This window comes from Microtus ochrogaster, chromosome 5 (assembly GCF_000317375.1).
Source record: "Microtus ochrogaster isolate Prairie Vole_2 chromosome 5, MicOch1.0, whole genome shotgun sequence".
Lineage (NCBI taxonomy): Eukaryota > Metazoa > Chordata > Mammalia > Rodentia > Cricetidae > Microtus > Microtus ochrogaster.
Window position 1 is genome coordinate 15,529,848 of NC_022012.1, and position 17,015 is coordinate 15,546,862.

At 50.5% G+C, this 17,015-nt stretch overlaps 2 protein-coding genes across 5 annotated transcripts in view; both read left to right on the plus strand.

Moving 5' to 3' along the window:
* Positions 1-3,257, plus strand: part of Ilf3 (interleukin enhancer binding factor 3) — a 43,241-nt gene extending 39,984 nt beyond the window's left edge. For all 4 annotated transcript variants that reach the window (XM_005346894.3, XM_026779176.1, XM_026779177.1 and 1 more), the window contains 3 exons: positions 1,081-1,443; positions 1,972-2,100; positions 2,536-3,257. In XM_005346894.3, the coding sequence (XP_005346951.1) occupies positions 1,081-1,443; positions 1,972-2,100; positions 2,536-2,672 (629 nt within the window). In that variant the 3' untranslated portion in view covers positions 2,673-3,257. The remainder of the gene's footprint in view (positions 1-1,080; positions 1,444-1,971; positions 2,101-2,535) is intronic.
* Positions 3,258-9,310: 6,053 nt separating this feature from the next.
* On the plus strand, positions 9,311-16,909 carry Qtrt1 (queuine tRNA-ribosyltransferase catalytic subunit 1). The gene is made up of 10 exons (XM_005346897.2): positions 9,311-9,749; positions 9,865-9,933; positions 10,028-10,166; positions 12,740-12,818; positions 12,931-13,046; positions 15,187-15,325; positions 15,646-15,721; positions 15,801-15,910; positions 15,985-16,072; positions 16,438-16,909. Exons 1-10 carry the CDS (start codon positions 9,444-9,446, stop codon positions 16,588-16,590), a joined length of 1,275 nt encoding a protein of 424 aa, XP_005346954.2. The 5' UTR covers positions 9,311-9,443; the 3' UTR covers positions 16,591-16,909.
* The last annotated feature ends 106 nt before the right edge of the window (positions 16,910-17,015 follow it).

Sequence of the window (17,015 nt, forward strand, 5' to 3'; positions counted from 1 at the left end):
GGGGGAATTACCTCTCCCAGTGCTTGTGCCAGTAATGGGGCGAACATCAGCGTGGGGGCGGGGTGTATATCCACCAGTGGTTAGAGGGAAGGCATAGTGCCTTTAGTTCTCAACCTGGGGAGGAAGGGCAGGCTGTGTGGGAATATCTCTTTTCCCTTCTTCCTGTCTGGGGCTGACGAGGTTTACTGGGCTAAAGGTCTGCATGCTGAGGCTACTTAATCTGGGAAGTCAGGCTTCTGGGAGCTCCAAGGCCCCTGTTGAGCACTGGGAAATGTTCTGTCTTCTGAGCCTGGAGGTGGGAACTTCTTTCTGCAGTGAGGCTGAAGCCCTGCCCTGCCCTGCTCTGCCCTGTTCCCGTCACTCCATCCAAAGTCTCCAATAGGGAACACATTGATAAACCCAGTGATCCAAAATGGGGGCTAGAGACTCTAGCAGCCACAGTGCTAGCTCATCAGTCTTGCCACTGAGGTCCCGATTCAAACATTTAACCTCAGTCTGTGCTTGCCTTCTCATGAGACTAAGGACACACTCTATGTCTTCAGTTGTGTGTTGTTGACACCAAGGAAGGAGACCGGGCAAGTGTCTCGAGTCTCAAGTCACTGTCTTAAGAGCACTTGGTCTTTGAGGACCATGATGGTTTTAGGGACCTCGTGGCAAGGCATCTCCTGGGGTCCCCAAGATTTGTGCCTGTTGAGCTCATTTCCTGCACGGAGGGGAAAGGGGGTGGCTCACTGCTTTTGGGTGCTTTGCTTTTCCTGTCACCGTTGGGGACATCTGGGTAGCCGTCAGCTAGTCCTGAATGTCATCCACGCTCGGAGCCCATCTCATTGTAATGTTGACATCTGCAAAGCTGCTGTCGTGCTGCTGCTTGGCAAAGATCAGCTGAGGGTGAGTGGAGCTGAAGGCTGGGCTGGCTTAAGCCAGGCTGCCTTGACCAGCAGAGCCTCGTGCTCCAATCTGTTCCTCGCTGCTCTGAGCAGTAAGCTGTGGGCCAGCCTTCAGGGCCCACAATTGCTGCCTTTCTCCCCTCCCAGCCCTCACCCTGGGACCCTCCACCTGATCTGCTGCTTCCCTGTTTAGGTCAGTTCTACAGCAATGGAGGGCATTCTGGGAATGCCAGTGGTGGAGGCAGCGGGGGCGGTGGTGGCTCATCCAGCTACAGCTCCTACTACCAAGGAGACAGCTACAACTCATCAGTGCCCCCGAAGCATGCTGGGAAGAAGCCGCTGCATGGGGGCCAGCAGAAACCCTCCTACAGTTCGGGCTACCAGTCCCACCAGGGCCAGCAGCAACCCTACAACCAGAGCCAGTACAGCAGCTACGGCACGCCGCAGGGCAAGCAGAAAGGCTATGGCCATGGGCAGGGCAGCTACTCCTACTCCAACTCCTACAACTCCCCTGGTGGTGGTGGGGGCTCCGACTACAGCTACGACAGCAAATTCAGTGAGTTGGCGTCCAGTGTCCACCTCCTGGTTGGGGATGGTTAAAAGCTCAGCTCTAGCCAGGAACTAACTGTGAGGCACTCTGGGAGACTGAGTGTAGGGAGAAATCTGGAAACATGACCCTGGGTCCCTTCCCTGTCTCCATCTATGGCTGAGGCCTCTGCCACTATGCTGTGGCTAGGTACCAGGATTAAAGTTGCAAGGCTGCTTCCTGGAACTTCTCAAGAGCTGTGCTAGATCTAGCTCCTCAGTAAGCCAGCCTCATGCACTGACCTCCGTCCGCCTCGTGTGCTCTGTCACCCCGTAGGTCTAAGTGTAAGTTTGTCTTTAGGACAGAACAACAGCCATCAGAAGAATTGGGGACTTAATATGCTGTGGGGGTGGAGGACAGTAAAGCATTGTGCCCCAGGGGAGAAGAGGCAGGTGGGAACTTCAGAGTGGGTGACTGTGACAGGGCTTGCCACCAAGGCTCCTCGCCTATCTGCCCTTGGACCCAGGCCCTAATCACACTGATTTTTTTTCCCCTCAGACTACAGTGGTAGTGGAGGTCGCAGTGGCGGGAACAGCTATGGCTCCAGTGGGTCATCCTACAACACAGGCTCACATGGGGGTTACGGCGGAGGTTCTGGGGGCAGCTCTTCATACCAAGGCAAACAAGGTGGGCCTGGAGAGCAAGTGGCCCGGCGGGAGGTGGGGGCGGAGCTTTAGAGGCACAGAACTTGACAGGAGCAGGGCCACTGTGAGGGGGGCTATATGGCAACTGCTGCTGGTTTCCCTTGGGGGCTGGACTTGGGCTCTGGCCACACCTACTGCTCAGTCTTCTCAGAGACCTCAAGTTGTCTCTTAAATGTTGGCACCGACTTGAAGAGCCATTTGTGTCACAGGGACTGAACTGAGCTGTGGGACCCCTATCTCTGGTCGGTCAGTCAGCACTTGACATGAGCCCCTAGAGGCAAAGTTTTTCATCTTGGTATAGCAGTGAGTGATAGGCCTGTGTGTCAAAGCAGGAGCCCACTGGACTGCCTACCCTGGGATACAGTAGTATGGAAATGTTGCCTGGACCTCTGTTCTCTAAGCTAGCTCCATCTTGCAGGAGGCTACTCATCACAGTCGAACTACAGCTCCCCTGGGTCCAGCCAGAGCTACAGTGGCCCTTCCAGCTCCTACCAGTCCTCACAAGGTGGCTACAGTCGGAACACAGAGCACAGCATGAACTACCAGTACAGATAAAGGCCCAGACTGCCCCTTCTCACCTCCTGCACCTCTGCCTCCAACTCGTCTCGGGAGATTGCGTCTGCACATCACCAGTTGCCATGTCCACTGGCGCAGTGCCCACCCGTCCACGTTGCCGACGTTGCCACGCTGTGAGGTGTGGTGGTCCTTGGGACCCGTGCCGTGACCCCTCTTTAGCTGTGTTTGGGACTCCGTGTCTTCAGTGGTTTGTTAGTTGCCATTACACCTTGTCTGAGTAGTGTTTGAGTTCTTGCCGTGTGGTATCCCTCTGTCTGTTTTTGCCCGGTGTGAATTCCATCGGGTGTCCTTAAATAGTTGCAGAAGGGATACATCATCTGTTAATGCTTTTTGTGAAGTGAGTTAAATGAGCTTTCTTTATTTTAATGCTTTAGTGTTTCAGTTTTATAAGTGAAAATTTTATTTTAAAAACCAGTGGGAAAGAGTGGTTTTTGTTTGTTTGTTTGTTTTGTTTTGTTTTTTCTTTTTTTTTTTTTTTTTTTTTTTTTTTTTTGGTGTGTCTGGATCATTCAGGCAGTACATTTGAATTCCGCTGAATGTAGACAAATAAAGAAACAAAACTGTGCTCGTCTCAGGCCTGGGTGTCTCTAAGCAGCGGGGAAGTAGGGCACAAAGACCCTAGTTACTGGAGAGTCCAGCTGCAGGCTTTCTTCTCTTTTGGATGGTGTTTCTGCTCCTGGTTATCATTCACTGTATGTGGCCCTGACTGACTTCAGACCTGCAGCACCCCTCCCGCCCCAGCCTCCCAAGTGCTGAGATGACAGGTGTGAGCCACCACACCAGCTTCTTGATGAAATTTCTTTCTTTTCTTTTTTCTTTGATTGCCTGTATGTATGTCTGTGTGAGAGTGTCGGAACCTGGAGTGAACTGGCATGTGAGTACAGGGAACTGAACCCAGGTTCTCTGCAGGAGCAGGCACTGCTCTTAACCACTGAGCTAGCTCTCCAGTCCCTGAAGTTTTTTGTCTTCTTTTGTGTTTTTAAAGATTTATTTAGTTTTTTATGTATCCAACATTATGCCTCCATGTATGCCTGCTCGCCAGAAGAGGGCACCAGATCTGATGGATAGTTGTGAACCACCATGGGTTGCTGGGAATTAAACTCAGGACACGGAAGATCAGGCAGTGTGCTTAACCTCTGAACCATCTCTCCAGCTCCTTGATGAAGTTTTAAGGGTAATATCACATCGTGGCAGGCAGACTGTCCCTGTTAGGCTGTGTAACTCAGTTGCGAAACCACAAGGGAGAGCTAGGTAAAGTTTCCCCAGCTTCAGCCCTGCCTGGAGTTACTGTGAAAGTGGCCTGGGACTTCCTGAGTTCCTAAGGGTAGTGGTTGTCACTGTCAGGTCTTTGCCCCCAGGTGAGGTTCTGACTATAGGGTGGGATGCTGCCCATAGTCCCGATTGCATTGAAAGAGTCTTGGAATGCTGTACATGCCTCTACCAGGGAAGGCCTTCTCACTTGTGCCCACACAGAGCATCCAGACTTCAATTGACGCTGTTGGGAGGAGCCCAAGCACCATCAACAGACCCCTCCTCGCCTTGTCAGCCTCCTCTCTTCCGAGCACCTACACTGCTGCCAGCCTGAGTTTGGTGTCCCTTAGCTTCACATGTAACAGGTTACTCAGAAGAAGATCTGTGTGCTGCTCCAGGCTCCTGCCTCAATGCAGGAAGTCAGCTAGGAAGATAATCTCTCTGGTGCAAGAAAGGGACACAAGGGTCCCTTAGGTGAGGTAATAAGCTGAGGGAAGAGTCCTCTAGAAATACTCTGAAGACCAGAACAGCAATTGCACCCTCAGCCAGCTGACTTTACCGTTAAGCGACCATCTGGGTGATGGCACCCTCCTACCACACTGAAGTGTCCCAGTAGACACTCAACCAGCAACAAATCCAAGCTCATCAATGTAGTAAGCTGGCGTCAGGAACCTTGGGAGCCTGCTGCTGGCTCTTCATCTGCACTGCTGAGAGGCCTTCCTGGCAGTTGGCCCTCCAGACGTAGGAAGCCAACCCAGGGAGCTGCTGCCCCTCCCCTCCCCAGTAGTAAGTAGACAGGAGTTCTTTTATGATGAACACACTCCTTGGGCTCTGTTCTCCAGGTTGCTTTGGATGTAGTCTCATGTCATTTTTATCAGTGGTCATCAGGCGTTTCAGCAGGAGTCATGGTTTTCCTCTGATGATAAGGTACTTGGTGTGTAGGCATAGGCCTGAACTCCAGGTGCAAACCACTCCAGAGGAGGGGACGAAAGGCCACATTTGGTCTAACTGGGCTGCAGACCGAGACCTTCCACATACTTGAGCACTGCCCCTGGGACTTGGCATGTCTCCCTGGACTGTGACAGCCAGTCTCATATACCAACTTACTGTCCATTTGATGGATTCTGTCCTCTGCAGCTAAACGTCCAGGCACTGTGTGAGATCAAGTCTGGGAGTGCACATGACCTGCTGATACTCAGAAACAAGATAAGTCATAACAGAAGTTTAGGTACAGGGCTCCCTTGTACTCTTCCCAGAATAAACAGAGACTTCATGTGTGAGTTTGAATTTTTTGAAACTCTTACTTCACTGACTGGCTTCCTTCTGAGTACTGGGGTAGTGTGCTCTCACTATGTGGTTTACTGATACAGACATTGTGCTTCCAGGCCTCATTGGCTTAGCCCAGCTTGATAACAAGTGTCAAGGAAATCTCAAACAAGACAGGCTAAGGGAGTTGGAGCCAGAAGATGGGTTATGTTCACAGGTGAGGGAAGAGTATGCCAGGCAGAGGAACAGTCCAGGAATACAGAGTTGGGTTTGTACATGGATTGAAGCACTGTGCATGCAAAAGGGAATGATGAGCAGTATGGCTGATGGGCAGGGGTCACCTGAACTCTTGTCCTGAGCGCGATGGAGTGGATGGATCACTCTGAGCTGGGCAGACCTGGATGGCTGCACTTCAGTCCTTTGAGTTGTGGGGAAGACAAGAAAAGGAATTGCAAGTCCTGAGGTGCTGAAGTTCTGGAATGTTCTGAGATTGAGATCTCTTGGATTTGAAGAACTCTGAGGTGAGAGCGAGGACTCCTTTCTGCTTTGAGGCATAATTGCCTGAGTTATGGTGATTATCATTCCTTGACCCAGACCTCGCTACCCCCTCTCCCCACCAGGAAATCCACCGTATCCCAGCCGCTTTGGCACCTAGGCATTGTAGTTTTTCATGGGACAACGTTACCCTGGCTGGCTGAACAAGCTTACCAGGTCTAGGAGTTCAACAGCACCCACCAGAATTCATGGTGGTCCTAGGACCATCATTTCACTGTTGGTCCTGAAGCCTTAATTCTACATTTCTAAAAGTTCTCTGCTTTTCTCTGAACCCATAATCCTATCTAGTTCATGTCATTTTTAAACCCCTGCCTTCTCATGCCAGCCTCTTAATTCCACTTTGGTGGGTTCCACAAGAATCCTGGGTGAGGACAGTCTGACACCATCGGACAGAATGCAAGTACGTGGAAGGTGTGTGCACACACCTCCAACCCAACTCCCCCTCCCCTTCAGAATTGCCTAGGTAATGCCTGGACTTTTCCCACACTGGGAACTCAGCTGTTTTCTCCCTGAATCCCTTCCCCTGGCTGCTCAGCCCCGCCTCTTGAGCAGCAGCTTCGCCAGTCTCTAGGCAACAGTCCTGGCGCTGTCCCTTGTGCTGAAGCTGATTTCCCCATGATGTCAGTTACAGGGAGGGCTCAGGGCATCCCCAGCCCTCCCATAGATGATGTCATATTTTGCCACTCTCCTTTGTCCACTTATCCCATGACAAAGCCTGCATCTCTCCCCCAATGTCTCATAGCTTCCTGCAGTGCCATCTTCCCTCTGCCTTACTGCCTCAGTTCAACCACCCCCTCTGACATCACTGCTCAGGCTTCCTGGCACTTTGTTCTCCCTGCTTCCTTGAGCACGCTCTTCTCCAGTCTCTGCACCAACCTTCAGGTCTTCATTCAGGCTGGATCTTCCACCAGGCTCACTCCTTGTTTCTGTGCTTCTGGACCATGTGGAGCTAAAGAATAAGCTTACTTGAGCCTAAGAATCCTGAAGCCAGCCTGCATTACAAAACCATCTAAGGCAGGCATAGTTAGTCGCCTTAACCTGGCTAGGCATTTGACTACAGCAACAAGAAAAGCAAAGGAGCTGGGCAGTGATGGCACACGCCTTTAATCCCAGCACTCCGGAAGCAGGTGGGTCTCTGAGTTCAAGGACAGCAGGGCTACCTGGAGAAACCCTTGGCAAAGGGGGGAAAAAGTGAAAGTAGGAGGGTCAGCCTCGGCTACATAGTGAATTTGAGGTCAGCATGAACTATGTGAGAGCTTATCTTGTCTCAAAAAGTAACCAAGACTGGAGCGATTTCTCAACAGGTTCTAGTCCCGTTATCCGCATGGTGGCTCACTCCCTCCATAGGCATAGCATGTATTCAGTGCACAGATGCTTTTCAGGTAAAACATATACATAAAAATTTTAAGCTGGGTGGTGGTACACATCCTTATCCCAGTGGTAGAAAGAGGCAGGTGGATCTCTCTTAAATTTGAGGCCAGCCTGATCTACAGATTGATTTCCAGGCCAGCCAAGGCTGTATGGAGAGACCCTGCCTTGAAAACAAACAATTTTAAGTAGCCGCTATGGATTCTAGGGAGATGGATCAGTGCATTAAGGCGACAATCTGAATTTGACTTCCTGGGACCCGTGTGATGAGAGAACAGATTTTTATTTATTTATTTTGAGATAGGGTTTCTCTGTAGCTTTGGAGTCTGTCCTGGAACTAGCTCTTGTAGACCAGGCTAGTCTCGAACTCAGAGATCCGCCTGTCTCTGCCTCCCGGGTGCTGGGATTAAAGGAATGCGCCACCACTGCCCGGCGAGAGAACAGATTCTTAAAGTTTTCCTGACCTCCACAAGGGTGCTGTGGCAAGTGTGTGGGTACGTGTACACTCACCCACCTAAATAACTAATGTAAAATTTTAAGAATGAATGACCTGTACCACTAGCACTTTGAGTGTGGAGGGGGATAGTAGACATGAGAATCAATGGGGCTTGCTGCCTAGCTTCACGTTCAGTGAGAGACTGTCCCAAGTGATTAAAGTGGAGAGTAAGCTGGGAGGTGTTAGTCCACGCCTTTAATTACAGCACTTGGGAGCAGGTGGATCTCTGAGTTCGAGGCCAGCCTGGTCTACAAGAGCTAGTTCCAGGATAGGCTACAAAGCTACAGAAACCCTGTCTCAAAATAACAAAAAACCAACAAATTGGACAGTAATAGAGCACATTGGGCATCCTTTAGCCTCTGCTCTTACACAAACACAAGGGTCTTGAATATGCTGGGCAGGTACTGTATCACTGAGTGATGTCTCGACTTTGGTGTTCTGAGGCATTCTCACTAACCGCATCCCCACAACCGCTGGAAACTTGTTTTTTAGCCCTTTTCGTGGGGGAAGACTGGGGAAAGCAGCCCTTCCCCATAGCAGCTCATTGGGAATGTGGGACGATGGCGCCCTCTGCTGGTAGAGGTGACATCAGCTTTATGTGGACATTCCTGTTTAGGGAGAGGACTGACATGGGAAAACATGAGCATACACACACACACACACACACACACACACGCATCTCACACGGTGGGAATAAAGTAATGGTGGGGGATGAATCCCTGGGCTTTAGGGTTTTTTTTGTAATGCTAGGATTCCTTTGAAAAAATGGCTGGAGCTCTTGGTGTATGAAGCTCTTGACTGTATGCTGGGTCTTCCTGTAAACTCTTTGAATTAATCAATGAGCCGAGCCTCTAATCCCAGCACTCAAGAAGTAGAGGCAGGCACATCTCTGTGAGTTTGAGGCTAGCCTGCTCTACTACTGAGTTTCAGGACATCCAGGGCTACACAGAGAAACTCTGTCTTGAAATTAAAAAAAAAAACAAGCAAAAAAATATGAATGAAAAGAATAAACAGAGATTGACAGAGGCTAGTTAGGACTATGTGTATGAAATACATGTACAGAAATATATCCATAGCCACTCATGCTGTTTCTATCCGTGTTGTGTGTATGTGTGTGTATGTATGCTGGGGGTAGAACCCACAGACTTATGCATGCCAGACAGGAAGTTTTTATTTTACCTAAAATTGTAAAGTAGTTGTTGTGTGTGTGTGTGTGTGCACCACTCCCTACCTGCCTGGTCAGAGGAGGGCATCAGATTCTCTGGAGCTGGAGTTACAGGTGGTTGTGTGTGCTGGGAAGTAAACCCATGCTGTGCAAGATCAACAAGTACTCTTAGCTGCTGAACCCAAAGGTGTGCAACAACAGGCCCAGCTCAGGGTTTTGCTTCCCTAGGTAACCCAGCCTGGCCAGAAACTCACTGTGTAGTGTTGGGTCTGTTCTCTGACTCCAATCCTTTTTGCTCAGCCTCTCAAATCTTGGAATTCCTGGTGAACACCCCCACCCCGAGACAGGGTTTCTCTGTCTAGCAGTCCTGGCTGTCCTGGAACTCCCTTTGTAGACTAGGCTGGCCTTGAACTCACTGAGATCCACCTGCCTCTCCCTCCCGAGCAGTAGAAAAAAAAAACATGGCTCTTGGAGTGTTTTAGAATTACATTTATTATGTGTCCGCACACGCGAATTTGCAGGAATCAGTTCCCATTTTTGTGGGTCCCAGAGATTTAACTCAGGCCATAGGGTTTAGCAGTAATCTTCACTTGCCATCAGGAAGTAATACACCCCTGAGCGAGGTTGTTTTAGGCGCTTCCCCGGTCACATGATGCGAGGCAACATGGCGCTGTCCACTGTGGCCTCATCCCACGTGGTTACGGGACGGAAAATGGCGGCGGCAGGCAGTCCCGCTTCGCTTGAGTCTGCTCCACGAATCATGCGGCTGGTGTCTGAGTGCAGTCGTTCCAGAGCCCGGGCAGGCGAGCTGCGGCTGCCGCATGGAACTGTTGCCACTCCTGTGTTCATGCCTGTGGGAACACAGGCCACCATGAAGGGGATCACGGCGGAGCAGCTGGAGAACCTGGGCTGCCGCCTCTGCTTGGGCAACACCTACCATCTGGGGCTGAGGCCGGTGGGTGGACTCGATCCGGGGGCGGCGGCGAGGGGGTACCGTGCCTGGGCTCCGCCCGGGTCTGGCGAGAACTGCGGGCTATCGCCTAACTTGGCACTTGCTTCTGCTATCCCAGGGTCCGGAACTGATCCAGAAAGCCCAGGGTCTTCACGGCTTCATGAATTGGCCTCACAATCTGCTGACAGTGAGTTGGGGTCGCTGCCCTAGGGTGCTGCGTTGTGGTGAGAGGTCCCCAGTCTCCATCTCTTGACAGCTTCTCGGCGTGGTCTCTCTCCCAGGATAGCGGCGGCTTCCAGATGGTGTCCCTGTTCTCCCTGTCCGAGGTGACTGAGGAGGGCGTCCGCTTCCGCTCGCCCTACGATGGCCAAGAGACACTTTTGAGCCCAGAGAGGTCTGTGGAGATTCAGAACGCTCTGGGTAAGAAAACCTTGCTGTGTTGCCTCTTCACCTTGCCAGTAGCCTCAGGGCCTCGGACCCGCAGGTGGTTTGGGAAATCTATAAATTTGAACACATGGGCTGGAGAGATGGCTCAGCGGTTGAAAGCACTGACTGTTCTTCCAAAGGTCCTGAGTTCAATTCCCAGCAACCACCTGGTGGCTCACAACCATCTGTAGTGGGGCCTGGTGCCCTCTTCTGGCCTGCAAGCATACACACAGACAGAATATTGTATACATTATAAGTAAATAAATACTTTAAAAAAAAATAAATTTGAACTCATTCACCCAGCTAAAATAAGGATAAAGAATATGTCCTGTGCTAGGCATGTTTGCCGATGCCCCGGACTAGGTCCCCGGCACAGCAAACAGACCAAAACAAAACAAACACTTGAAAAAATATATGTGGTGGCAGCTTAGTGGGAAGACAGTTGCGGGTTCCAGCCCTGCCTGGGCTACACAGTAAGAACCCGTTTCCAACTCTGACTTGTGATATCTGTAGTGTAAACAAAGTACTAGATATGTAGTTGTCCTTTTTGATTTGTTTTTGTTTTATATTATGCCCAAATTCACAAAGTCCCAGCAAAAGCCAACAAGGAGACCGAGTCCCGTATGTAAAAGCAAAGAGCCTTTATTTTAATCAAGTTTGCAAACTTGGTCTTTCCGCATGTCCAACGTATTGGAATAACTGGAGAGCCCCGAGCTCAGTTAGATTTAGGTTTTTATAGTAGTAAAGGTGGGGGTGAGGGGTTTCTGAGGTTTTAGGACCCCTGATTGGCTGACATTTGTCTAGGGGTGTTCTGGTGAGTGTGTTCTGGCAGGTGATCCTATCTACAGAGGTTGGAACCTTAGGCATTTCCTTTGAATGGTCTGTTCTTGGGTGGAGGTCAGGTAATCTCAGCTTGTGGTTCCTCCTGCAACCAGGCATTGCTTCAGGGTAAACTACTGAGACTCAGGCCTCTTATTAAATCAGAGTTCTACTCTGGCAGGATAAGGGTTGGAAGTAAAGAACTTCCTTTGGGTGACCTACCCATACTTAGCTTATTATAGCTGGCTCCCACAATATCTATATATGTTGTTATTACTTTTTTATTATTATTTTATACAGGGTCTCACTATGTAGCCTTGACTGGCCTGGAATATGTTATGTAGAATGGTAGACCAGGCTAGCCTCCAACATAGAGATATGCCTGTTTCTGCCTCTGGAGTGCTGGGATTGAAGACAGTTGCCACCAAACACAACTGTTACTGTTTTTAGTAACAAATTGAATTTAATGAAATAATGGTGGCAACAACATGAGATAGTGATTGCTTTAGGCCTCTTTTTTTCCATATATATAGGTTTTTTGGGGTTTTTTTTTTCTGTCTTATTTTTAAGACAGAGTCCTACGTAGTCCTGGCTGGCCTGGAACTCACTTCCTCTTTAACTGAATTTGACTTTGAAATCTCCCTCCATATCCACAGCCAAACGCCACCATGCCCAGTTTTCTTCAGAGCTGGGGCTCAGAGCCAGGCAGGGCTCTTTGCACGCTATATGATGAGCACTCTGCTTCCTGAGCTGGATCTACAGTCCAGGACAATTTATATTGTTTACATTTTGCATGCTGCTGGAGCCTTGACACGTGAGCTCCAGCTCCTCTCCCTTGTCCATCCCAGTCTCTGTCCCAGAGCCTTCTATGGAAACTGTACCTGTTATGCTAAGTGGAGCCTGCCCAGCTGTGTGGCAGGTGTTTCTTTGGGTCCATCTACTGATCTTAGGACAAGGCTGTTCTCCTGGTGTGGTGTCCTATTTTGCTTTCTGTTGCTGTGGTGACATCATGACCAAAAGCAACTCGGGGAGGAAAAGTTTATTTCCTCTTCCGGGTTTTAGCCCATCATCAAGGGATCTGGGCAGGGACTCTACCACTAGGCATGGCCCTAGTTCTTGATTTTAGACACAGGTTCTCCCTATGCTCTGCTGGCTGCACTGAAGCTCAGGATCCAGGTTCTCTGAAAGAGCAGCCAACCCTCCAGTCCCCAGCCTCAGGCTCCTGATTCTTCCGCCTCCACTTTCTGAATGCCTGGATCACAGGCCTGAACCACCACCACACCTACTTTATGCAGTGCTGGGATGGAAACTGTGTCCTTGTGTGTGCTAGACAATCAGTACACCCACTGAGCTATGGCCTTTCAATAGTTCCCTGTAAAACTGGGTGCAGTGCAGGTAGCGGCAGGGGGATTGGGAGTTGGAGAACAGTCTGGGATCCATGGTGATAATTTGTAGGGGTCAGTCTCCTCTTTCCACTATGTGGGTCCTGTGGGTTGAACTTGGGCAGTTAGACCTGGAAGAAAGCACATTTACTGTGGAGCCATCTCACTGGCCCATAGGCTATATATATATATAGATAGATATACATATATGTATATCTATCTATATATATATATATAAAAAAATCCAAAAAGTTTCCCAGCTTCTGTGCAGCCATTTTACAATGATGACAAGTAGTAGGTGGTGGTCCCTGCAAGGGTCCTTCCTCTATTCCCCCTGCCCCTCACCAGAGTGCCCTCTCACCCCAGGCTCTGACATCATCATGCAGCTGGACGATGTGGTGAGCAGCACAGTGACAGGCCCTCGAGTGGAGGAGGCCATGCACAGGTGTGTGTATGTGTGGGTTGTGCGTGCATGGGAAAAGGATTTGGATCGTGTGCTTCTCTTACGTCTCCCTAGCCACTGGAGGTTCTGTGACCCGCCCGGGACCCTCTTGCAGGTCAGTGCGCTGGCTGGACAGATGCATTGCAGCCCATCAGCACCGGGACAAGCAGAACCTCTTTGCTATCATCCAGGGGGGACTGAATGCCGACCTTCGGACCACTTGCCTGAAAGGTAGAGTGGGGTAATGGTAGAGGTGGTCCAGGTCCAGGCAAAGGACGATGCTTTGGCCATCGCTGTTAACTGGCAAAGGATGCTGCAAGTGCAAGATACAGGAGTCAAACGCCCTGAGGCAGTGTGCAGTAGGGCGGTCCAGAAAATGGAAGTAATGGAGGTAAATACTGGTCCCAAGTTAAGTCTTTGTTTATCCCCCATCCGGTTCTCGCCACCATGTGGATTCTGGGGATGGAACTCAAGTGCCTTTGCCCGCTGAGCCCTTTTCAATATTTTGTTGAAATACTGCATCAACTTATGACAGGCTTCCATGTAGCCCAGGCTGGCCTGGGCCTCACTAGGTAGCAGAGAACGGTCTTGTACTTATCCTCCTGCCTCCACTTCTGAGTGCTGAGATCACGGGCATGCATCACCAAACTCAGACGATTTGTTGCTGAGTTGAACCCAGGATTTGATGCATAATACTCAAGCCCACTAGGGAGTAAAACCCCTCCCCACTTTTTGGGACTAGTTCTCCTGTAGTTCAGAGTGGCCTTGAATTCCTGATTCTCCTGCCTCTCGAGTACTGGGATCCCAGGGGTGTCTTTGTTCTCTGGATTTGGAACCTTGTTTCTAGAAAACAATAAATTCAGGAGTACATTTGGCTTTCTCCTGTGTGAACTGTGGGCCATGGACCTGTTCTGATGATCAGAGTAGAAAGCATTGGGTCGATGAGCTGGCTGAGTGGCTGGAGAAGCTTGCTGCCAATACTCACAACCTCAGTTTGATCCCTGGAACTCATGGATTCTGCAAGTTGTGCCCTGAGCACTGTGTGATGCATTCACGACTCATGAATACACAAATAAATGTAATACAAATGAGCCTTGCGTTCAGCCAGTGGGCACTCGGCAGTGGAAGGTCCCCAGCAGGAGCCTTTGCCTCTGTCCCTCCCTTCCTTTTGGGATGTGTCTGGGGCAGGGTCTTTCCTGGGGGCTTTCAGATGGTAACCCTCATTAGAGTTGGAAAGACTGTTATTGGAAATGGGAATTTTTTTTTTGTGTGGATGTTTGCTGGTGATTGGACGAAGTGCCTTGCCCCTGCTAGGTGAACACTCTACCACTGAGCTACACCCCTGCCCAAAATGGGTTTACTACATCTAAACTACTGAGCATCCTAGTCCTTCTTGAGGTTGTGAAACTGTTACAACATTCCCCACCCCTCTTTCTTTCTTCCTATCTCTAATCTTTGCTTCTTACAATTTTTGAAATTAATCATTTAATTTTTTTTTTGTTTTTTTTGTTTTTTGTTTTTCGAGACAGGGTTTCTCTGTGGTTTTGGAGCCTGTCCTGGAACTAGCTCTTGTAGACCAGGCTGGTCTCGAACTCACAGAGATCCACTTGCCTCTGCCTCCCGAGTGCTGGGATTAAAGGCGTGCGCCACTACCGCCCGGCAAAATTAATCATTTAATTTTTGAGATAGGGTCACCATGCCTGGAGAAAGTTATTTTCTGTGTATGAATATTTTTCTGTATGTATGTATACCACATGTATACAGGACTCAGGAAGGCCAGAAGAGGGCGTTGGGTCTTCTGGAACTGGAATTGCAGATGGCTGTGAGCCATGTGGATGCTGAGATCTGGCCCTGGTCCTCTTGAGAGAAGAGCTAGGGCTCTTGTCCTTTTGGGCCGCCATCTCCCTACCCTCTCCCTTTCTCTTTTTTTGTTTTGTTTTGTTTTTCAAGACAGGGTTGCTCTGTGTAACAGTTCTGCCTGCCCTGCTGCCCTGGAACTCGCTCTGTAGATTGGGTTCACCTTGAATTTACAGAGATCCGCCTGCCTTTGCCTCCCAGGTGCTGGGATTAAAGGTGTGCAGCACCACCGCCCAGCTTTCTCTTCCTTCTTTATGTAACCCAGGTTGTTCTGGGACTCACAGTGTAGCCCAGGCTGGGACAAACTCTTGATCCTTTGGCCACGGCCTCCTGAGTGGCTGGGATTCCAGGGTGTATCCAAACAACTGGCTCAAGGCTTTGTTTTATGGTTTTGTGGTAAATTAGTGGAAGTTCCGCTGAGGGAAATCCAGCATGTTGACTAGAGTACACTCTGACCTTTGGTAACACCACAAAATCCTAACTCCTCCTAAACTGGGGCCATGTGTTCTTTCAGAGATGACCAAGAGGGATGTCCCGGGCTTCGCCATCGGAGGACTGAGTGGGGGAGAGAGCAAGGCACAGTTCTGGAAGATGGTGGCTTTAAGTACTTCCATGCTGCCTAAGGACAAGCCAAGATACCTGATGGGGGTTGGGTATGTTGGGGTGAAGGAAACAGAGCCCCAAACCCTGCTGTGGGGGGCAGATCCTTCTGGAAAGAAGAGTATAGCATTACTGGGGAACTAATGAGTGGTCAGGTCGGCGACTGCCTGATGCTAACAATGTTCTGGGATATCCTCAGCTATGTATGGAGTAAGAGGCAAGCCTGGGCTACATAAAACACAGTCTCAGTACAAAAATAGATAAGAGAAAAGACTTGGCTGTCATCTGAGATGTAGTTGGGGGTGAAGGGAGGCCTGGGGATCCCTCTTGAGGCTCACTCTCCGTTCCTTACCCTCCCATGGCTGCACCCCAGCTATGCCACTGATTTGGTAGTCTGCGTGGCTCTTGGATGTGACATGTTCGACTGTGTATACCCCACGCGGACAGCGGTGAGGCCCGGCCTGGGCAGGGGGACTGGAGGGACCGGGAGCCCCTGCCGTTCATGATCTTGACCTTCCTTGCCTCCAGCGCTTTGGCTCTGCTCTTGTACCCACTGGGAACCTGCAGTTGAAGAAACAGCAGTACGCCAAGGATTTCAGTCCCATAAACTCGGAGTGTCCTTGTCCCACCTGCCAGAAGTAGGTCTTGGAAGTTGGGGACTGGAGGGGGCGGGGCTCAGGCTACCTGTAGCCACAAATTCTGTGACCCACAGGCACAGCCGCGCCTTCCTGCACGCCCTGCTGCACAGCGACAACACGGCAGCTCTGCACCACCTCACTGTGCATAACATTGCCTATCAGGTGGCCTGGGGATGGGGTCGGGACAGGGTAGGGTGGGCACTGGAACAGGGAAAGGAGGGGCATTGGCTCTGAGGACAGGGTAGGTTGAAGTTGAGATGGGGGCCTAATATGGCTCCTTTTCATTTGAGGGTGTGGTGTGGGTCAGTGGCACAAGTTCCCTCTTTGGGGGTATAATGAGTTTGGGCCATAAGGACCTTGGGGGTATGCTTCATCTAGAGGGTGTGGCATGGGCAGAACCCTCAAGCATGACCTGTTCTGCCTTGGGTTTATGATGGGGGGCTCTTGGCACATCTGGTGCCTTGCGGTACTCCTGAACTACTGGTGGCCTACACCCAAGAGATACTAACACCCGCCCCCTCACGCAGCTGCAGCTCCTGAGCACCATGCGAAGCAGCATCTTGGAGCAGCGCTTTCCTGACTTCGTACGAAATTTCATGCGCACCATGTATGGGGACCACAGCCTCTGTCCTGCCTGGGCTGTTGAAGCACTGGCCTCTGTGGGAATCACACTCACATGACCTGGGTGCTGGGGAGGACGCTGGGGCGTGGGGGTTCTGAAGGATTGTTTTTTTAAAAAGGTTTTGTTGCTGCTTTTTGTTTTCATCTGAGATCTGGTGTCTTCTTGGGGAGGTGGCCTGTCTGTCTTTTTCCTGGTCCCAAGCTTCACTGTAGTTGGAGGTCTCACTTCTCAGGAAGAAGTAACAGGGAGTGGCGGCGGGTCCATTGATGGGGTCTGTGTAGGGGTACCAGAGAAAGGCTGAGCCAGGCAAGGTCGGGGAGGTGGCCCCAAGGGCTTGAGTCTGAGTCTGGTGGCTCTCAGCACAATCCTAGCTCAAGAAAGGCATTAGTAGCTGGGCGGTGGTGGCACACGCCTTTAATCCCAGCACTTGGGAGGCAGAGGCAGGCGGATCTCTGTGAGTTCGAGACCAGCCTGGTCTACAAG

Coding starts and splice junctions, on each gene's coding strand:
- Qtrt1 (XM_005346897.2), top strand. CDS start 9,444: ATGATGCGAGGCAACATGGCGCTGTCCACTGTGGCCTCATCCCACGTG. Junction 9,934..10,027: donor GGCCTCACAATCTGCTGACA/GTGAGTTGGGGT, acceptor TCTCTCTCCCAG/GATAGCGGCGGCTTCCAGAT. Junction 13,047..15,186: donor TCGGACCACTTGCCTGAAAG/GTAGAGTGGGGT, acceptor GTGTTCTTTCAG/AGATGACCAAGAGGGATGTC.